The sequence below is a fragment of the Saimiri boliviensis genome, chromosome 12 (assembly GCF_048565385.1).
Source record: "Saimiri boliviensis isolate mSaiBol1 chromosome 12, mSaiBol1.pri, whole genome shotgun sequence".
Lineage (NCBI taxonomy): Eukaryota > Metazoa > Chordata > Mammalia > Primates > Cebidae > Saimiri > Saimiri boliviensis.
Genome location: NC_133460.1, coordinates 42,732,699 through 42,755,389, shown reverse-complemented (window position 1 = coordinate 42,755,389; position 22,691 = coordinate 42,732,699). Strand labels below are relative to the sequence as shown.

General features: G+C 38.9%; 1 protein-coding gene and 1 long non-coding RNA gene across 7 annotated transcripts in view; both read left to right on the top strand.

Moving 5' to 3' along the window:
- Positions 1 to 22,691, top strand: part of JMJD1C (jumonji domain containing 1C) — a 333,992-nt gene that overhangs the window by 304,136 nt on the left and 7,165 nt on the right. For all 6 annotated transcript variants that reach the window (XM_039477778.2, XM_074382291.1, XM_074382295.1 and 3 more), the window contains 11 exons: positions 2,801 to 2,890; positions 3,400 to 3,527; positions 3,704 to 3,917; positions 5,756 to 5,970; positions 6,948 to 7,226; positions 10,953 to 11,121; positions 11,675 to 11,765; positions 12,491 to 12,621; positions 13,361 to 13,483; positions 18,983 to 19,122; positions 20,733 to 20,909. In XM_039477778.2, the coding sequence (XP_039333712.2) occupies positions 2,801 to 2,890; positions 3,400 to 3,527; positions 3,704 to 3,917; positions 5,756 to 5,970; positions 6,948 to 7,226; positions 10,953 to 11,121; positions 11,675 to 11,765; positions 12,491 to 12,621; positions 13,361 to 13,483; positions 18,983 to 19,122; positions 20,733 to 20,909 (1,757 nt within the window). The remainder of the gene's footprint in view (positions 1 to 2,800; positions 2,891 to 3,399; positions 3,528 to 3,703; positions 3,918 to 5,755; positions 5,971 to 6,947; positions 7,227 to 10,952; positions 11,122 to 11,674; positions 11,766 to 12,490; positions 12,622 to 13,360; positions 13,484 to 18,982; positions 19,123 to 20,732; positions 20,910 to 22,691) is intronic.
- On the top strand, positions 13,493 to 17,313 carry LOC141580578 (uncharacterized). Its single transcript, XR_012512829.1, has 2 exons — positions 13,493 to 15,080; positions 15,791 to 17,313. It is a non-coding gene; the product is annotated as an uncharacterized LOC141580578 (long non-coding RNA).

The window sequence follows — 22,691 nt, the reverse complement described above, 5'->3', positions numbered from 1 at the left end:
CAGCCTGGGTAACGAGTGAAACTCCATCTCAAAAAAAAAAAAATACAAAAATTACCTGGGCGCAGTAGCACGCGCCTGTAATTCCAGCTACTCAGGAGGCTGAGGCAGGAGAATCGCTTGAACCTGGGAGGTGGAGGTTGCAGTGAGCCGAGATGGTGCCATTGCACTCCAGCCTGGGTGACAGAGTGAGACAGTATCAGGAAAAAAAAGAAAAAAAAAAAAAAGGAAGTAATTACATGAGTCAGAAATGTTTTAGAAAGATTATCCAAGGCAATTTTGGAAGTGACTACCTAAAACTGGTATTGAGTTTTTGTTAGGAGTAGACTTCTGATGCAATAAGAGGATTAGAATTGTGGAAGCATTAGAAGTACTTAGCATAGATTGTCTCAAAGTAGTGAATGTCATTTTCATTTCAGGCAGCTCTTTTTTCAGAGTAGTATACCAGGTAGATGAAACATGATTAACAATCACCATGTTCTACTGATAGAATTACCAAAGTCTCTTACCCTTTATTACCAAAGAAACCTGAGCAAATGTGGAAGTGTAGCTGAACATACATAGCTAAGTGTTTCTGGGATGTGCAGTAAATATGCTATTATTAGTAAAATATGAAACAGTAATAAATGTATTTTGACATTTTCAGTTGTTATAAAACTTGACCACATGACATGCATTTCAAATTCCTTTTTCCTGATTTCATAGTACTTTTGGTTTTCCTTTGCCAAATTAAAAAAGTTAATTTTAATTTACTCTATTTTGCTGTGTTGTATGTATGTATGTATACATGAGTTACTGTAAACTCTTTTTGTAAGATAAAGAGTATTTATATTAAAACTAAATTGTGATATTGCTGCTGATTTTCATTTTCTTTTTTTCTTTTTATGTTGTTGAAACGGAGTTTCACTCTTGTTGCCCAGGTTAGAATGCAGGGGCGTGATCTCGGCCTCCTAGGTTCAAGTAATTCTCCTGCCTCAGCCTCCTCAGTAGCTGGGCTTACAGGCATGGGCCACCATGCCCAGTTAATTTTGTATTTTTAGTAGAAATGGGGTTCTACCATGTTGGCCATGCTGTCTCGAACTCCTGACCTCAGTTGACCCGCCCACCTTGGCTTCCCAAAGTGCTGGGATTACAAGCATGAGCCACCATGCCCAGCCTGCTATTTGCATAGTAGTATTAATTTTGAAAGTATAGTCTGTTAGTTACCATATCATTCTTTCAAGTGTAACTTACACCTTGGGTTATTATCTGTGCTACCTATGTATCTATTTTATTGTTAAATATTGTGGTAAAACTCAGATTTAGTAGAATTTTTATTTTTTGAGACTGAGTCTTGCTCTGTCACCAGGCTGAAGTGTAGTGGCACAATCTCAGCTCACTGCAACCTCTGCCTACTGGGTTCAAGCGATTCTCCTGCCTCAGCCTCCTGAGGAGCTTGGCCTACAGGAACCCACCACCATGCCCAGCTGATATTTCTATTTTTAGTAGAGACAGGGTTTCACCATGTTGCCCAGGATGCTCTCGATCTCTTGACCTCGTGATCCGCCTGCCTCAGCCTCCTAAAGTGTTGGGATTACAGGCGTTAGCCACTGCACCCAGCCGAGTAGGTTTAATATATAGCTTCATATAGTGGTAATCAACATAAATTTCTAAAATATAAGCAATAGATAAAATGTTTGCAAGTTACGTAGGTTTTGCAGAGGAAAGTCAGTTTTTAAAGGTAACTAGTTTTAGACTTGGTATGAATTTTATTTAATGTATATTTTTATGAAATAGTAGTCCTAGATTTTTTTTTTCTTTTTCTTTTTCTTTTTTTTTTTTGAGATGGAGTCTTTCTTGCTCTGTCGCCCAGGCTAGGGTACAATGGTGCAATCTCAGCTCACTGCAGCCTCGGCCCCCGGCCCCACCCCATTTAAGTGATTATCCTGCTTCAGCCTCCCAAGTAACTGGGATTATAGGCATGTGCTACCACACCCCCCTAATTTTTGTATTATTAGTTGAGATGGGGTTTCACCATGTTGACCAGGCTGGTCTTGAACTCCTGACCTCGTGATCTGTCTTCCTTGGCCTCCCAAAATGCTGGGATTACAGGTGTGAGCCACCGTGCCTAGCCTAGTTCTAGATTTTTTAATGCTGAATTTATTGAGTCTTGCGACACTGAAGGTGTTATGGCTACCTCATAAAGTAGCTGTCTGTCACTAAATTTATAGAGAAAGTTCTTGAGATCAGGGTATCAAACACGTTTAATCTTTATGTTATGCCCTATGCTATGCCTTAATTGCTTACAACTTTAGGGATGAAACCTTACTTGAAGTGAGCAATAGCAATTAATAACTATATGGTACCAGCTTTTTCACATGTCTCATGTTCCTCTACATGTCTTTGAATCATAAGAGGAAAATGAATTAATAGTCATCTCAAACTGTGTCAGTCTGATGTACTAGGATCAGGCAAAAATTCTGTTTGGCACAGAAAACAGCTATGAGATAAAAGGAGATTAGCTACAGAGCAGATGGAGGTGACTAATAACGATAATAACTGGTAATTTTAGAAAAGGCTATTATATCCATTTTATATCACTGTTTTTACAAAATTCAGGGAATGGTGGAACTGTTTTTCCTGACTTCTTTAAGAAGCAAACTTCTAAAGCATATCATTGACATTTTCTTTTTTTAATTTTTTTTTCCTCATTGGCTGTAACTCTAGCCACTGAGACATTTTATATAATCGTTAAATTCTTTACACCATCAATTTATAATTATGAAACCATGAGTGTGATACAACAAGGCGTATTATCTTACAGATAAAGAATTATATGCTTGGATGAAGTGTGTGAAGGGACAGCCTCATGATCACAAACATTTAATGCCAACCCAAATTATACCTGGTTCTAGTAAGTATAAATATACCTTCTTCATGTAATATAACTGCTCTTGGTTGCTCCAGATTAAAGGAACACTTAAGGGAGTATCTAGAAGTATAACCAGATGGAGAGAGAGAAGGTTTAACTAGTAGTGATTAATTATCTTGCTCAGTTATTGGAAATCCTCTGTGTAATAAACCCCAGAAGATAAGTCCAAGCCTCAGTTATAAAGAAAGTTCACCATTAAAAGGGGAAAGCTAGAGTGTAATGAAAAGTCCTATTAGATTTCCAGTGAACGCTTTTTACAGATTTTGAGCATATCTGATTTTTAATAGAGGTAAGAGAAAAGAATAGAGAACATAAATTTGGTTGAATAATCAAATCTGTAATAGATGGAAGAGAATGGAGAAAAATGGAAGAAATTTAAAGGGCACAAGAAAACTTCCATTGTTCCATATTATAAAGTATTGTAAGAAAAAATTTTTACAGCATTAACAACTAGTGGTAATCTTTTTATTAACCACCATTTTATTTTGTAGTTTTGACAGATCTTCTAGATGCCATGCACACTCTTAGGGAAAAATATGGTATTAAATCTCATTGTCATTGTACTAACAAACAGAATTTACAAGTTGGAAATTTTCCTGCAATGAATGGTGTATCTCAAGTGAGTAAAGAATCTGATTATTCAAATAAAATCTATGGCTAAAGATACGTATTTGAAATTTGATATAGGACTTGTGTATGACTTATGTTTTCTGTGTGTGTAAATTTCTTATATCTATGCTACTAATTGAATAATTGAAGAAAGTGTTTAAAAATGAAATTGTTCTACCTTTGTAGGTATTACAGAATGTTCTTAATCATGGTAATAAAATTTCTCTGTGCATGCCTGAGTCTCAGCAGCAAAATACTCCTCAGAAGTCTGAGAAAAATGGCAGCAGCAGCCCAGAGAGTGATGTAGGCACAGATAACAAGTTAACTCCTCCAGAATCCCAGTCACCACTGCACTGGTTAGCAGATCTTGCAGAGCAAAAAGCCAGAGAGGAAAAAAAAGGTAAACATCATTGATTATCTAGGTATGTGTGAGAGTATAGTATTTCTTTTTTTTTTTAACTTATACTATCCAGGTTTCCAAGGAGTAAAGGAGTATAGTATTTCTAACCAACAATGTACTATTGTACAGGTACTGTTAATGTTAAGGTAAATAATTTACTTTGGTCTTTTGCTTGAATTATGGCTTAGATTCGCTGTAAACATTTTGTCTTATTAGGAACTAGCCTTTTTGTTGTTGTTTTCTTGGTTTTGAGACTATCACCCAGGCTGGAGTGCAGTGGCACAATCATGGCTCACTGCAGCCTTGACCTCTCAGGCTCAGGTGATCCTCCCAGTTTGGCCTCCCAAATAGCAGGGACTACAGGCATGTGACACCATGCCTAATTTTTTCTTTTTGGGAGGTTAGGGGATGGAGTTTCGCTCCTGTTGCCCAGTCGGAAGTGCAATGGCACGATCTCAGCTCACTACAACCTCCACCTCCCAGGTTTAAGCGATTCTCCTGCCTCAGCCTCCCGAGTAGCTAAGACTAAAGGCATGCACCACCATGCCCAGCTAATTTTTTGTTTTTAGAAGAGACAGTGCTTCAACCATGTTGGCCAGGCTGGTCTCAAAACTCATGATCTCAGGTAATCCATCTGCCTTGGCCTCCCAAAGTGCTGGGATTGCAGGCGTGAACCACCATGCCTGGCCAAATTTTTTTTTTTTTTTTTTTTTTGTGGACACGAAGTTTTGCCATGTTGCCCAGACTGTTCTTGAACTGCTGGGCTCAAGCAATCTACCTACCTCGTCTTCCCAGAGTGGTGGGATTACAGATGTGAGCCACCACACCCAGCCATAGCCTTCCTTTGACTACATATGGAAGTTAGTTACAGAATTGCTTGTGGATGAGCATATTGATAAAGCCACCAGAGCACTAGATGTGTAATTTACCTGTATTTTTTTTTTTTTTTTTTTTTTTTTTTTTTTGGAAACAGAGTCTCACTCTATGCCCAGGCTGGAGTAAAGTGGCACGATCTCAGCTCACTGCAGCCACTGCCTCCACCTCCTGGGTTACAGCAATTCTTGTGCCTCAGCCTCCCATGTAGCTGGGATTGCAGGCATGTGACACAATACCCAGCTAATTTTTTAATTTTTAGTAGAGATGGGGTTTCAGCGTGTTGGCCAGGCTGGTCTCGAACTCCTGACCTCAAGTGATCTGCCCACCTTGACCTCCCAAAGTGCTGGGATTACAGGTGTGAGCCACCATGCCCAGCCAACTTACCTGTATTTTCTACCTGTCTTTGCCATAGTGTTTTTCATTTGCGACAGGTGTAAACTTATCTTAAATATCGAGAAAGGTCTTTTTATATTTAAATTGTTTGAATCCATTTTGAAGGGTCTAACTCATCCTCAAGTTTGTGTTTAGCTGAATAAATCACAATGCTGCCTTCAGTTTTTATCTTCCACTAGACAATGCAGGGGGCCAGTTGTGTCTCTACTTTAGCACCATGCTTAATAGAATTAAAATTAGTAGCAGTGGTGCATGGTGGTTCACACCTGTAATCCCAGCACTTTTGGAGGCCAAGGTGGGCAGATCATTTGAGGTCAGGTGTTCAAGACCATCCCAACCAACATAGTGAAACCCCATCTCTACTAAAAATACAGAAAAATTAGCCGGGTGTGGGGACGCATGCCTGTAGTCCCAGCTACTTGGGAAGCTGAAACAGGTGAATCGTTTGAACCTGGGAGGCAGAGGTTTCAATGAGCCGAGGTCACGCCACTGCACTCCAGCCTGGGTGACAGAGCAAGACTCCATCTCAAACAAAACAAAACAAAAATCTGTGGAATTTTTTATTTCAGAAAACAAAGAACTTACCCTTGAAAAACAAATTAAAGAAGAGAGAGAACAAGACAACTCTGAATCTCCAAATGGCAGAACATCACCTCTTGTGTCCCAGAATAATGAACAAGGCTCAACCTTACGGGATTTGCTGACTACAACAGCTGGAAAGCTACGTGTGGGCTCTACAGATGCTGGCATTGCCTTTGCCCCAGTATATTCAATGGGAGCCCCAGTGAGTGTGATGCCAAATTTTTGCTTTTAATGTGGGCAAAAATTTTAAATAGATATGATTTGGAGACTTGGTTTTTGGCTCTGAACTACCAATATGCAGATGAAATCAAGTGTACCAAATTGCTAGGCATGTTTCTATTTGCATTATAACTCTCTTTACCTTGAAAGCCGGCATTAAGGTGGAGGAGGGGGCTCTTTGATACCAGAAGAGCCCTAAGATACCCCTTTAGAATTTGGAAACTCTTAGTGAAGGGAAAAACCCACATGCAGTGAATGTTATACGTTACTTAAAATAATTAGAAATTTTGCTTTAATTATTTACTAGGAAAAAAGAAGAGCAGTATAATTGCTTTCAAAAGTATATGGGAACTGGGCGCGGTGGCTTATGCTGGTAATCCCAGCACTTTGGAAGGCTGAGGTGGACAGGTCACCTGAAGTCAGGGGTTCGGGACCAGCCTGGCCAACATAGTGAAACACTATTTCTACTAAAAATACAAAAGTTAGCCAGGTGTGGTGGCATGTGCTTGTAATCCCAACTACTCCTGAGGCTGAGGTAGGAGAATCACATGAACCTGGGAGGCAGAGGTTGTAGTGATCGGAGATCATGTCACTCTACTCTAGCAAGGGCGACAGAGTAAGACTCACAGGCATGGTTGCCCCCCCCCATATACTTTTATACACACACACACACACACACACACACACACACACACGGGAGTGCCACCTACCTGTATTCTCTGTCCCAGGCCTATAATAATGTAAAAGGCAGAAAGGCTGTACTTCTAAGTTCTGTAGACCTGGCAGTTTTCACACAATCAAACTTCTGGTTTGCATTTTGTCGGGAATATAGGAAGTAATATCTACTAAGATAACTGCGTATTCTGGAGTATAGGGGTATTTTTAAAAAAACAAGTCTGTGGGAGGAAAATGTATATGCTTTCTGTCAAAAACAGATTTTTGTTTGTTTTTCCTTAATAGAGTAGCAAAAGTGGACGGAGTATGCCTAACATTCTTGATGACATAATTGCTTCAGTTGTTGAAAACAAAATTCCACCAAGTAAAACCTCCAAGATAAATGTAAAACCAGAGCTTAAAGAAGAGCCTGAAGAAAGCAGAATATCTGCAGTGGATGAAAATAATAAATTGTACAGCGATATACCACATTCTTGGATCTGTGAGAAGCATATTTTATGGCTTAAGGATTATAAGAATAGCAATAACTGGAAACTTTTCAAAGAATGTTGGAAACAAGGACAGGTGTGTATTTTAGGCTGATTAAGAACACTCTTGCTGGAACTGAAGCTTATTAAATAGAATGATTCCCTCCTTAGGTATAGAAATAGAGGGGAGAAGAAATAGTACTTAACACATTTTGGAGGGCAATAAGATATCAAAAGTACCAAAAAGATTGTTAGAATGATTGTTTCTCAATTCCTGTTTTTGGTCAGATTTAATATGAATTAACAGGGGAACATTGAATGTTTTATGTTATTTTTTGATCTATCAGAGAACAGACATGTAGTAACACCTTATATTTGCAAAATTTAGTTCCTTTCTCCTCTTTTTTAGATTGGTATTTTAGTCCAGTTAGTAGATCCATTTCTACTATTAAAATGTTAATATTAGCATTTTTTCATGAACCTATATAGGTGTTTCTGTCTTTAATATTTATATATAGACCATTTACTTACAAATTAAGTTCATCAAATCTTGAATGACAAACTGCATTATTTCATTTGCTAATATAAATTATTTTCTGTTAGACAAAAGTTTTGATAATGTTTGATACACATTTCAGATTGCAATTTACATTAATGCAAAAATTATCAACAAATTTAAGTATTTGTATTACAGTATATCATTTTGTTAAATTTCTTGTTTTCTGGAAAATGTTTACTTTGTTCATTCAACTGTTATTGAGCATCTAATAAGATCCAGTCTGTGTTATAGGCATTAAGAATATAAAAATGAGTAAGCTATGTACAAATGAGTAAGAACCGTTTTGGTGCAATGCTTCTTGATGTTTTTAGATAACTAACCCCTTTCAAAATCTAATGAAAGCTGAGTCTATGTCCCCAGAAAAGAAATACATTCTGTGCATTGCACATACACAAGTTGTAGCATGTCTTTTTTACCTGGGTCTTCTTGAAGCCCTGATCACATTACTGGGCTGAAATTTTATTTAATTTGTGTGGGCTTTTGAGGTACAAAAGAATCAAACAAATAATTGTTTTCATAATTATGTTGTTTTAAGAACTTTGTTCAAGGCCCTATGAGAACCCAGAAAAGGAAATCTCAAAGCTAGGAAATTACTACTTCAAAAAGGCTGGTCTAAATTGATTCTTTACAAGTTAAGTGAAGTTTTTTCTAGATGGACAAGAGGCTTGACATATACAAAAACATCAGGTGTTTAAGGAACTCTCTGAGTAGGTGTGATTATCGGCAACATAAATGAGGGCTAATGGGAGAGAGTGGTATAAGGAGATGGCTAGAGGAGTGATTATGAGATGCCCTTATATATCGTACTGAAGAGTTTTAATCTTATACTGTAGGTGATAGTTTTAATTGTAGAATCTGTATAACTAAATTGACATTTTATAATAACTGACAGCAAGGTGGATTAGAAGTTGAATTAGAAGAGAATAAAACCAGTGCCAAGGAGTCTAATCCTTAAAGGCCTGGTGCTGTGGCTCATGCCTATAATCCCAACATTTTGGGGGCCAAGGCAGGAAGATTGAATGCAGCCTAGGCAACATAGTGAGACCTCCATTTCTACCAAAAATCAGCCAGACGTGGTGGTTCATTCCTGTAGTCCCAGCCACTTGGGAGGCTGAGGCAGGAAGATTGCTTTAGCCCAGGAGGTCCAGGTTGTGGTGAGCTGTGATTGTGCCACTATGCTTCAGCCTAGGCAACAAAGTGAAAACCTGTCTCCAAAAAAAAGAAGATCATTGTGATAGCCTGAGAATTCTGCTTTGAATTAATATACTAATTAGCTTAACCCTTATCTTTTTAAAAAGAAGATTACTTAACTTTTGGGCTGGGTGCCGTGGCTCATGCCTGTAATCCCAGCACTTTGGGAGGCCGAGGTGGGTGGATCATGAGGTCAAGAGATCGAGACCATCCTGGCCAATATGATGAAACCTTGTCTCTACTAAAATATAAAAATTAGCTGGACGTGGTAGCACGTGCCTGTATTCCCAGCTACTCGGGAGGCTGAGGCAGAAGAATTGCTTGAACCCAGGAGGCAGAGGTTGCAGTGAGCCAAGATCACGCCACTGCACTCCAGCCTGACTCCTGGTGACAGAACGAGACTCTGTCTGAAAAAAAAAAAAAAAAATAGATTTTAACAAGTTGCTGATTACAATAAGAAATGGTAGCATAAGACTGAATAGCAGGAATATTATTGGATAGGTAGTAGGCACTAGGAATTAATATGTGAATTGTCAGCAGGAGTTAACTAATACCTGGACCTATCTTTAAAGTTGTATATATTATTAGCTCATTAAAAAAAATGTTTAATGAGGCCGGGCGCGGTGGCTCAAGCCTGTAATCCCAGCACTTTGGGAGGCTCACGAGGTCAAGAGATCGAGACCATCCTGGTCAACATGGTGAAACCCTGTCTCTACTAAAAATACAAAAAATTAGCTGGGCATGGTGGCGTGTGCCTGTAATCCCAGCTACTCAGGAGGCTGAGGCAGGAGAATTGCCTGAACCCAGGAGGCGGAGGTTGCGGTGAGCCGAGATCGCGCCATTGCACTCCAGCCTGGGTAACGAGCGAAACTCCATCTCAAAAAAAAAAAAAAAAAAAAATGTTTAATGAAACATTGAACCATGTAGTAAACCAGAATTTAGGGTGTTTTTTTCTTTTTTGAGATGTCTTTTGTGATTAAAAAAAAAAATCTCTAAGTAGATATTCTGCTTTTGTGGTTCCTAAATTTTAATTATCTTACAAGTTTAAGAATACTAATAATCTACAGCAAGGCTATCCAGATGGCACAGTAACTAAAAAAAAAAAGAAGAAGAAAGAAAAAGAAAAAAAAATACTAATAATCACTAAATGTTTTTTTCCCTGTGGAGACAGGCTTTTGCTATGTCGTCTTAGGCAGAACACAAACTCTTAGGCTCAAGCAGTCCTCCCACCTCAGCCTTGCAGTAGCTGGGACTACAGGAATGCACTGCCACACTCAGCCTTTTAAGTCACAGCTTAGCTTACTGTGTTCTCTATTTTCTGGTTTGTTAGAATAAAGGATTGTTTATTTTATTTTTTTTTTTTGAGACAGAGTTTCGCTCTTGTTACCCAGGCTGGAGTGCAATGGCGCGATCTCGGCTCACCACAACCTCCGCCTCCTGGGTTCAGGCAATTCTCCTGCCTCAGCCTCCCGAGTAGCTGGGATTACAGGCACGCGCCACCATGCCCAGCTAATTTTTTTTATTTTTAGTAGAGACGGGGTTTCACCATGTTGACCAGGATGGTCTCGATCTCTCGACCTCGTGATCCACCCGCCTCGGCCTCCCAAAGTGCTGGGATTACAGGCTTGAGCCACCGCGCCCGGCCAGGATTGTTTTTTAAACCTGAGAATAATACATCAGATGATCTTAGATATATTTTTATATCATTTACTGTAGTTTTAGAAGTTATTAATCTTGCCGGGTTATTAGAAAGCTTTTAGGGAATTTGAGTGGAGAGGACATCTCCATCCCCTTCCTCCCCTACGCCACCAGCAAGTGTAAGAAAGCTTTGAGGGAATTTGAATTTATGTAATTTCAAAGGAGACATTAACTTTCAGAGAATCACTCATTAGGCTTGAAATTTAATAGTTGAAGCTACTGAAGGGGCTGAAGTGAAAGGATTACTTGAGTCCAAAGGCTTACACTAAGGTATGATCAGGCCACTGCCCTCCAGCCTGGGTAAGAGAGGGAGACTGTCTCAAAAAAAAAAAAAAAGTCTGTATATCTTTTAACTGTTATTTATTTATTTATAAGCCTGCAGTGGTTTCTGGTGTGCATAAGAAAATGAACATTAGCCTATGGAAGGCGGAATCAATTAGTCTTGATTTTGGAGACCACCAAGCTGATCTCCTGAACTGCAAAGATAGTATCATTTCAAATGCCAATGTTAAGGAATTCTGGGATGGTTTTGAAGAAGTTTCAAGTACGTTCGTTTTAATTTTACTATTTTCTCTGCTGTACTCCTTCAAAGTGATAAATTCCAAATGTAACTTAACAGATTTTTAGTCTTTGAAAGATGTATTTTACGTTGTTGTCTAAAAAAAAGAAAATAGTAATTGGAAACAAAATACTGGGTCCTAATCCCTGTCTCTAACACTAATTTCTTTTGACCTTAAAGATGCGGTTTATACCGTTTTATCTTATTTGTGGAGAAATGTTTGGCAGTTCCATAAGCTTGTGAAAATTGAATTATTTATGTAAAATACTTTGAAAATTAAAAGTGTAAATGTATGATTGTGATGTTACCAAGATTTTTAAAAACAATTTGAGATATTACAAGTGAGTAATTGAATGAATTCTGTTGATGTATAAAAGCAACAAAGGTTTTAATACTACATAAGTAATAAGTCAATAAGCAAGCTTTCATTAAGCATGTAATGTGCAACAATCAAATCATTCATTTACATTTCTTTCTCTCCAAATGTCAGTAAAAAGACAGAAATTACCCTTTTAGTAATTAACTGCATTCCTTATAGAACGGCAGAAAAACAAAAGTGGAGAAACAGTTGTTTTAAAATTGAAAGATTGGCCTTCAGGAGAAGACTTCAAGACTATGATGCCAACAAGGTTTGAAACTTTTCATTTTGACTCTTGACTTTGTGAGATTGAGCTGAGACTATCCCATAGATAGGATAAGTAACTGTAAATGTGACCTGTAGACCTTTTCTTCCTCAGTTAAAAATAAATAACTTAAGGCTGAGCAGTCATAGTGGCTCACGCCTGTAATCCCAGCACTTTGGGAGGCCAAGGTGAGCAGATCCCTTGAGTCCAAGAGTTGGAGACCAGTCTAGCCAATATGACAAAACCTCATCTCTACAAAAAATGCAAAAATTAGCCGAGCATGGTGGCAGGCACCTGTAGTCCCAGCTACTCAGAAGGCCAAGTTGAAAAGATTGTTGGAGCTGAGGTGGTAGAGGCTGCAGAGAGCTGAGATCATGCCACTGCATTCCAGCCTGGGGTACAGAGCAAGACCCTCTCTGACTGACTGATCGATTGATAACAAAACTCAGTCGGTAGCCTCAGCATGGGAGATGCCTTTGTATTAGGACAGTGAAGGAAAGAATGTTCATGTTAAAGAACAGAGGACCCTGTTTAGGACCTCCCTTCTGTTGGAAGTTTTAATGATTAGAGAAGCGGAATTGCTATTATAGTATCACTTGATTCAAGGAAGATTGTTACCTGTCTTACGGAAAGGCAGTCTGGTGTTTTGAACAACTTGAAAATTATGTATGTGAAAATACTTACCAATGCAAGTCTTTTATTTATAAGAAGGCAATGTTGTTATTCTTCAGATACGAAGATCTTTTAAAAAGTCTACCATTGCCAGAATATTGTAATCCAGAAGGAAAATTCAATTTGGCCTCTCATTTGCCAGGATTTTTTGTACGTCCTGATCTAGGACCCAGGTTGTGCAGTGCCTATGGTAGGTATATATATTTATATTTCTCCCAAGTAGGAATTATATTGGATTTTTAAGCATTTCTGTTTAAGGCCGGGCGTGGTGACTCACACCTGTAATCCCAGCACTTAGGGAGGCTGAGTGGGGGCAGATCACAAGCTCAAGAGATGGAGACCATCCTGGCCAACATGATGAAATCCCGTCTCTACTAAAAATACGAAAATTTCAACAGCTGGGCCTGCAAAAAATACAAAAATTAGCCTGGCGTGGTAGTACTTGCCTGTAGTCCCAGCTCTTGGGAGGCTGAGGCAGGAGAATTGCTTGAACCCAGGAGTTGGAGGTTACAGTGAGCCGAGATCGTGCCACTGCACTCCAGCCTGGTGACAGAGCAAAAAAATAAAAATAATAAAATAAAAAGTTCTGTTCTTATAAATTGTCTAATGATTTTTAGTTTCTACTAAATCTGTTCTTTTAATAATCCATAGAAACCCTTTTTTATATTAAGCAACATGTTAGGAATTAACAGCCAATATATAGTTAAGTACCTGCTAATTTTTTTATTAATTTGATTTTTAACCATAGGACATTTTATTATAATACAAACATAATTATTGAAATAATAGGGTGTTTTATAGATTGTGGCTTTTGGAACAGGTTTTGTAATAAGGAAACTAAAACTCAAATTAACAAATTATATGGAGTTCATTTGGGGGAATATCTGATTACTATTATTTTGTCAAGTAAAATTTTGTTTTATACACAGGTGTAGTTGCTGCTAAAGATCATGATATAGGAACGACAAATCTCCATATTGAAGTTTCTGATGTTGTAAATATTCTAGTCTATGTTGGCATAGCAAAAGGAAATGGCATTCTCTCAAAAGCAGGTAAAGAAACTTAAAGAATAATAGTCTTTGGAATAACAGTTGAATAATCACATTCACTGATACTGTCCAGAATATCAGCTTCTGCGTTAACAGCAAAGATTTCAAAAATAATTGCAATGGATATAGGGGCATTTTAGCCATTACTACTTTAAGACTGAATAATTTTCCTATTTTTCTATGTAAATGAAATTTTAATTTTAAAAGTTAATATTTTAACTTCTTTTCTATCATTAAGTATTGTGTCAATGAAAATACACTGTTAAGCTTACTTTTAAACATTTATTGAAGAATAGAAACTAAGTCCTAGGGCTCTAAAGATGATTAAAACATGGTTTGTGCCTCAAGCATTCTTTTTTCCCCTCTACTAAAAAGAGGAAGAAGGGGGTCTTTTAAGTGGAAGTAACCTTTTTCTATCCAATACATAGGTTTTCATTTCTGTCTCTTGAATTTCTTTCTGAAACCATGCCCTGTCAGTTACTCCGTTCTTTATAAAGACATAGATACAATCATAGGTCTTTAACCTTTTCTTCTCCATTGGCTTTTTCCTCTTTACCGTAGAAGTAGAGTCTAAGAATATCTTTGCTTTCTTGAAAGTAAACATCCTTTAAACCTTTTCATGCTATTGCTCCTACCCTCTAAGAAATATTTTACCATCTCTGTCACTTTCCTTTGACATTTCAACTCATTGCAGTCTTGTTCTATACCAGTCTAAAATTACTATTGCTATTGCTGCCACTCAACACACATTTGGATAATTCAGAGTATCTTTCTGGTTCATTTAATACTCACCCCTGTCTGTAATAAATGGCACCATTAATCACTACCTCTTTGAATATAGTTCTTTACTGATGTGATACCACTTCTGATTCTGGCACATTATGGAGTTAGAGACTTTTTTTTGGAGTTTCAGATGTTCTGTACCTTTTCTACTTCACATGAACTTTCTGTGAAATTCTGTACATGACATCAACCATGAAATAGATCATCAGTTGTATATCTGGATCCCAGAATGGTTCTATAGTTTAATGGTTAGGTGCTGGGGACATGGCATTCATTATAGTATTCACTCCACGTTTGTGTACTTTTGATAATTTTATAATACACAACCTAAAATCCTTCAAAACTGTAGAAACTCATTTTTACATTATGCTACTCAGCTTTCTTAAATAACACTATTGACTGTAATAGGTAAACACCTCCATCCCCCAGAGATTTAAGAGTCAGTGGGCACACTTGAGTTATAGTCTGAGTATTGCCACAGAAGTGTGACCCGTGTGGTTCAGATTATTTATCCTTTCTAATCTCCTGTGATGCCATGGAGTTACAGCCTTTGTGTCTCATTATAGTTTGTTCAGATCTTTCACTGTAGCACTTAGAAATTACAATATAGGAGTTAGAAGTACAATACAGAAGTTAACCTGCTTTGCTCCATTACTATTCATTCATGTCCTTAAAAGCTAGAACTTTCTTCCTTATCTTTGTTTATGCATATCCCCCAGCTTCTGTTTCTAGCATATTTCTTTTGCAAAAATTTCAGGAGAGTTTCAATATTTTATTTTATTTTTGAGACGGAATCTTGCTCTGTCGCCAGGCTGGAGTGCAGTGGCGCAATCTCGGCTCACTGCAACCTCTGCCTCCTGGTTCAAGCAATTCTTCCGCCTCAGCCTCCTGAGTAGCTGGGACCACAGGCACATGCCACCATGCCCGGCTAATTTTTGTATTTTTAGTAGAGACAGGGTTTCACTATGTTGGCCAGGATGGTCTCAATCTCTTGACCTTGTGATCCGCCCACCTAGGCCTCCCAAAGTGCTGGGATTACAGGCGTGAGCCACTGCACCTGGCCGAATTTCAGTATTTTAAATAATCCTTTGGCTCTCTTCATCTAAAAAGTTTTTGTCTCTTTTTATAGGTGGTCACAAAGCAACATTTTAGGGTTATTAATGTTTAAAACAAACTGAGAAATAAAGAACAGGCTTTTTTTTCTTCACCTGCAATGCGTCTCTTACCTCCAAGTCTTCCTGGCAAACTCCTTTATTCATTCTTCCAAATGTAACTCAGATTATCATTCACCTTAGAAGTCTTCATTAAAAGGCCGGGCGCGGCAGCTCAAGCCTGTAATCCCAGCACTTTGGGAGGCCGAGGCGGGTGGATCACGAGGTCAAGAGATCGAGACCATTCTGGTCAACATGTTGAAACCCTGTCTCTACTAAAAATACAAAAATTAGCCAGGTGTGGTGGCAGGTGCCTGTAGTCCCAGCTACTTGGGAGGCTGAGGCAGGAGAACAGCTTGAACCTGAGAGGCAGAAGTTGCAGTGAGCCGAGATCATGCCACTCTACTCCAGCCTGAGTGTCAGACCAAAACTCCATCTCATAAAACTAAAAAGAGAAAAGTATCAGAGTAAAGGATGATTTTTTTTATAATCAACTTTCTACATTGTCCTTAATTTTCTTGTTTTACCATGGACTGGGAAAAAACTTCGTCACCGATATAACAGTAGAGGGCTTTACTGATGTGATTGCCCTTATCACATTGTGATGTTTATTTGCCTAGACTTACTAGGACCCTCTTTAGCTCCATGAGCTCTTGAATGGATCTTTCTTAACCCTAATCCCCAACTTCCTAGGACAGTAGCTGACACATAGTAAAGACTTACTAAATGTTTCAATAAGAAATGCTTGCAGCTGTGTGAGAGAAGGAGACCGTCTCAAAAAACAAAAATGCTTACAGCTAAGGTTGGATATAAAAATGAGATTACTGTCAAGTTAGGAAACATCTGCTTAATGTGTACTTTGTAGCAGGTAATAGCTTTCTTTAAAAAATTTTTTTTTCTACAAGTGAGAACATGTGGTACTTGACTTTCTAAGTTGTTTTGCTCAAGATAATGGCTTCTAGTTCCATCCATGTTGCTGCAAAAGACATGTTTTTTGGGTTTGTTTTTCTGTTTGTTTGTTTTTTAAAGACAGGGTCTCCTTGCTCTACTGTCCAGGCTGGAGTGCAGTGGCACAATCTCGGCTCACTACAGCCTCAACCTCCTGGACTCAAACAGTCCTCCCACCTCAGACACTGGAGTAACTGGGACTACAGGCAGGTGCCACCATGCCTGGCTAATTTTTAAAAATTTTTTTGTAAAGATGGGGTTTTTTTTGTTGTTGTTGTTGTTTTTTTTTTTTTTTTTTTTTTTGAGACGGAATTTCGCTCTTGTTACCCAGGCTAGAGTACAGTGGCACGATCTCGGCTCACTGCAACCTCCGCCTCCTGGGTTCAGGCAATTCTCCTGCCTCAGCCTCCTGAGTAGCTGGGATTACAGGCACCCGCCACCATGCCCAGCTAATTTTTTGTATTTTTAGTAGAGACAGGGTTTCACCATGTTGACCAGGATGGTCTCGATCTCTTGACCTTGTGATCCACCCGCCTCGGCCTCCCAAAGTGCTGGGGTTACAGGCTTGAGCCACCGCGCCCGGCAAGATGGGGTTTTACTATGTTGCTGAGGCTGTTCTCAAATTCCTGGGCTCAAGTGATCCTCTGCCTCAGCCTCAAACTGCTGGGGTTACGGGTGTGAGCCACCTTACCCAGTAATGATTTCATTTTTATGGCTAAATAGCATTCTACTGTGTACATACCTCACATTTTCTTTATCCAGTCCTTCTTTATTGATGGAAACTTAGGTTGATCCTTATCCCTGATAGATACTGGAGACTCAGAGGAGGGTGGTTAAGAGAGGGGTGGGTGATGAGAAATTACTTAGTGGATACAATGTTACATTATTTAGGTGATGATAACTACAAGCTAAGACATCACCACTAGTAGGTAGTATATCCATGTAACAAAATAGCCGTCGTACCCCTTAAATGTATACAAAATTTTTTAAAAGAACCTTTATTTAAATGTTCACTATCATAAACTCAGTTTTTAAGAAAGGATCTTCCTGTGGTCCTATACTTAGAGACAACCACAGTTACTACTTTTGCTTATACACTTCCAAAGTTTTTTGTGCACATACTTACATGCGTAGGGATTTTAGTTTGTATTTTAGAAGAATGGCTGGATTCTCCTCAAGACCACAGTTTTGTTCATGAAGCATTTGCATTTGATTACAGATTAACCATTATCAAATATGAGATCCCCTAGAAATCAATCAGAGTACATTTTGCCCTGCCATTTATTAGTCACAGTAATGATTTCACCATGAAAACTTTTTACTCAGGCATAAAATAGAGGTTATCCCTTTCTCTTCAGTAGGTATAGGGGCCAACTAATAAACAGTGACCATAAAAGACCTTTGTGCTGGGCGCGGTGGCTCAAGCCTGTAATCCCAGCACTTTGGGAGGCCGAGGCGGGTGGATCACAAGGTCAAGAGATCAAGATCATCCTGGTCAACATGGTGAAACCCCGTCTCTACTAAAAATACAAAAAATTAGCTGGGCATGGTGGCGTGTGCCTGTAATCCCAGCTACTCAGGAGGCTGAGGCAGGAGCATTGCCTGAACCCAGGAGGCGGAGGTTGCAGTGAGCCGAGATCGCGCCATTGCACTCCAGCCTGGGTAACAAGAGTGAAACTCCGCCTCAAAAAAAAAAAAAAAAAAGCCGGGCGTGGTGGCTCAAGCCTGTAATCCCAGCACTTTGGGAGGCCGAGGTGGGTGGATCACGAGGTCGAGAGATCGAGACCAACCTGGTCAACATGGTGAAACCCCATCTCTACTAAAAATACAAAAAAAATTAGCTGGGCATGGTGGTGCGTGCCTATAATCCCAGCTACTCAGGAGGCTGAGGCAGGAGAATTGCCTGAACCCAGGAGGCGGAGGTTGCGGTGAGCCGAGATCGCGCCATTGCACTCCAGCCTGGGTAACAAGAGCGAAACTCTGTCTCAAAAAAAAAAGACCTTTCTAAGTTGGGAAATGCTATGAGTACAAATCATTGTTAGGACCACTCCCTTGGGACAGGGAAGAAGGTGGTTAAATTTACATAGTAGCTGTTAAATTTCCCGTTTCCTACATCTTCGTTTGCAGAAAACAAACTGGGAAAATCCCTATTGCTTTGTACTCACTTAACTATTCTTATAGTCCTAAAAGTTATGAACATATAACTAGGTTTGACTCCTTTTTAAGAGTACTGATCTGGCCAGGCACGGTGGCACATGCCTGTAATCCTAGGACTTTGGGAGGCCGAGGTGGGTGGACCACCTGAGCTCAGGAGTTCAAGGCCAGCCTGGGCAACATGATGAAACCCCACCTCTACTAAAATACAAAAAAACAGTCAAGTGTAGCAGCCCGTATCTTAGTCCCAGCTACCGGAGAGGCTGAGGCAGGAGAGTTGCTTGAACCTGGAAGGCAGAGGTTGCAGTGAGTCAAGATCACACCACTACACTCCTGCCTGGGTGAACAACAACAAAAAAAGTACTGACCCTAGTCAGGCACTCTGCTGCTCTGATAGATCAACTTTAGAGACTTAGCTTTCTGGTAGTCTTCACTCACAATTTGAAAATGTGCTCCTTTGTTTCAGGAATACTCAAGAAATTTGAGGAAGAAGATTTGGATGACATTTTAAGGAAAAGACTGAAGGACTCAAGTGAAATACCTGGTGCTCTGTGGCATATTTATGCTGGGAAAGATGTTGACAAGATAAGAGAATTTCTTCAAAAGGTATAATTTTGTTTGCAAATAACATCTCTTCACCTCGTGCAAGGATTTATTAGCATAACTTCGCCTGGCTTTCAGCAATATAAGATCATTGCATGATTTTTACTTCAAGGTAGATGGCAGTTTTTGCTGAAAGTCAAAAGCCTCTTTCTCTTGCTCTCCTCTTTGAAAGTCGGTTTCATGTTGAGGGTTTTGAATGGCGATTTGTCAGTCAGTAGTGCTCCTCCATTCCCTGATAATAAAGGACTAATCTGTTGATGAGCCAGATATTAGATGGGTGGCAAAAAGCTATCTGAAGTTGCAGGATATATAAGCTAATGTTTCATAGAAACACCTAAAGAAGGTAGGATCTTTATTTTCTTTGAATCTGATGGATATTTGTGGCTGCTGACCTAGAGAATGACTCTACTGTATCACATCTGATACTATGATACTTATTTAAGTAGACTCAAATTTTGAGTAATCATACCTTGACTGTAGTTGTCATATACTCTGAAAGAAAAATATCCATCAACCTGAAATAATTGGTTCAGACCCTTTGCTCAGATATTTTTTAAACTTAATAATTATGGAGATTTTTTTTAATTTTTTTTTTTTTAATAAAGACGGGATTTCACCTTGTTGATCAGGCTGGTCTTTAACTCCCGACCTCAGGTGATCCGCCCACCTTGGCCTCCAAAGTACTTAGATTACAGGCATGAGCCCCTATGCCCAGCTGGAGATTTCTTTTAAGAAATCTTCAGTGCTGATACATCATCTTTCTGAAAGGATATAAGTTCTGTCTCTGAAATATGATAATTTGTGCCTTCTAAAGCAGATTATTTCATTGATTAAAGAGTCCTTTGAAATTGATTTTTCAAGGGTTAGAATGGTAGCCATGTAAAGGTATTTGTGTTTATACTTACCTTAAAAAGGGATCAGTAAATGTTTATGAAATCCATACATATGAATGATTTGGCTTTTGGTAAAGAAACAACTACCTTGTTCTTCGTCCATGTGCTAGACTTTGGAAACAATTGTAAGGAAGGAAACCAGACAGATGGAAAAAACTTCATGATGGAAGGAGGTGGTGAGAAGGAAGTAGTAGATATTCTAATAACAGCATTTCCGTATTGCTGTATTGTTATTCTTGGGCTTTCCAAAGTATTGCAGAATGTTATTTTTATTTATTTATTTTTTGAGACGGAGTTTCGCTCTTGTTACCCAGGCTGGAGTGCAATGGTGCAATCTCGGCTCACCGCAACCTCCGCCTCCCGGGTTCAGGCAATTCTCCTGCCTCAGCCTCCTGAGTAGCTGGGATTACAGGCACACGCCACCATGCCCAGCTAATTTTTTGTATTTTTAGTAGAGACGGGGTTTCACCATGTTGACCAGGATGGTCCCGATCTCTCGACCTCGTGATCCACCCGCCTCGGCCTCCCAAAGTGCTGGGATTACAGGCTTGAGCCACCGCACCCGGCCAGAATGTTATTTTTTAACTGAAGAAGCTCATTCAGTTGTTGCATTGATTCCGAAAATGAAAGACTCTTGTTATCGCAAATCAAATTGAAATTTAACTGAACAGGATTTACCATTTCCTTACTTAAATTGGGGTGTTTAAATTTATATTTCAGATTTCAAAAGAACAAGGCCTTGAAGTTCTACCAGAACATGATCCAATACGTGACCAAAGTTGGTATGTGAACAAAAAGCTCCGCCAAAGGCTGCTTGAAGAATATGGAGTCAGAACCTGTACTCTTATTCAGTTCCTTGGTGATGCTATTATTTTGCCAGCAGGAGCCCTTCATCAGGTATATACAAACTTAACTTCTAACATGTCTTTTATTGATTGAAAGAACTACTTTTGAAAAAGAAATTGGTCTTAGTTAGATATAAATGAAAGACGACACAAATAAGAGAATTACCTGCACCAGTCTGCCTTTATTAAAATGACATCCCAGTGCTTGAAGCAATCTGACATAATTACCTTAAGATTTTAAGTTGTTGCCGGGCGCAGTGGCTCACGCCTGTAATCCCAGCACTTTGGGAGGCCAAGGCAGGTAGATCACGAGGTCAAGAGATCGAGACCATCCTGGTCAACATGGTGAAACCCCGTCTCTACTAAAAATACAAAAAAAAATTAGCTGGGCATGGTGGCATGTGCCTGTAATCCCAGCTACTCAGGAGGCTGAGGCAGGAGAATTGCCTGTACCCAGGAGGCGGAGGTTGCGGTGAGCCGAGATCGTGCCATTGCACTCCAGCCTGGGTAACAAAGAAGGAAACTCCATCTCAAAAAAAAAAAAAAAAAAAAAATTTAAGTTGTTTTAATAACATGAGTCAGATTTCTATTTGTATACTGTCTCTGATTTCACAGCACAGTATACAGACCTTGTATCAAGCTTGAAGCATACCTCCTATCTCTGTAGCATGCTAGTATAGCAAGGGCCCGTCTAAAGAAAGATGGTATGTAATTTATATAACTGTCCACAAAACAGAAAAACAAAAATAAATGCCTAATTTAAAATACCTAATTCTATGAAAGCAGAATCTTAAAATGTTTTTTAAAAATTATAAAATACCTAATTTTTCCAGCACCTGGAAAAATGGCATAGAATAGGTGGGGTGGGTTATGGGATTATTATGGTTATTAAAAGTATACAAGGGGATTCCTATCGGTGGAATGGGGCTGCCACAACCCAGGTTAGCCCTTGTATTAACAAGGTGACCAGGGAAACCAGAAAAAAACTCAGAAAGCTGACTTGCCTCAAGAATTGGTTCTCCACCTTTTCCACTCCTCAATAGTTGAGATGTAGCTGATGTATATTAGTTTATCAAGAAAAGTTTCTCACATTTTATATAAGTATAGTCATTGACTGTTCAGCATTTATGACCCATTCCATACAACTACTACTTAGGTGGTAATAGTTGCTTAGGTTTTAGAATGTGTCAGATTCAGGATCAGATTTATTATTATTAGATCTCAAATGGCATTATGATACAGGAGTAAAATACAAATGTCATAATAATATATGTACCTTTTTCTTTGTGATAGAGAAAAAAATGTATTTAGATTAAATGCTTATATTTTCCCATGGACTTATGATTATTTGAGATGTCATATTATTTATGATTCCTATTTAACTGGGATTCACCCTATACACCATTTCTTTGACTTCTAGCCTCTTAGCAAAAAACAGGTAATCTGTATTCACTTGTAAATGAATGAAGTTAAGCTAGGTAATGCAGTTGTTTTTTATAAATTGAGATATAATTTGCATATAGTAAAATTTACCTTATTTAATGTACAGTTCTGTGAGTTTCAGCAAATGCATAGTTAGGTAACAACACAAACAAAATATAGAACAATGTCATCACTCCTAAAAAAATTCCCTCTTGCACTTCTATAGTCAGCCTCTCTTCCCACCCAAAGTTCCTGCAACTAACCTGCTTTTTTGTCCCTATAGTTCCTCTTTTATGAGTATGCCATAAATTTGGAAACACACAGTATGTACCCTTTAAGTCTGGCTTTTCTTAATGCGTCTGCGGTTCATCCCTATTGTTGTGTTTATCAGTTGATTCTTTTTTTTATTGCT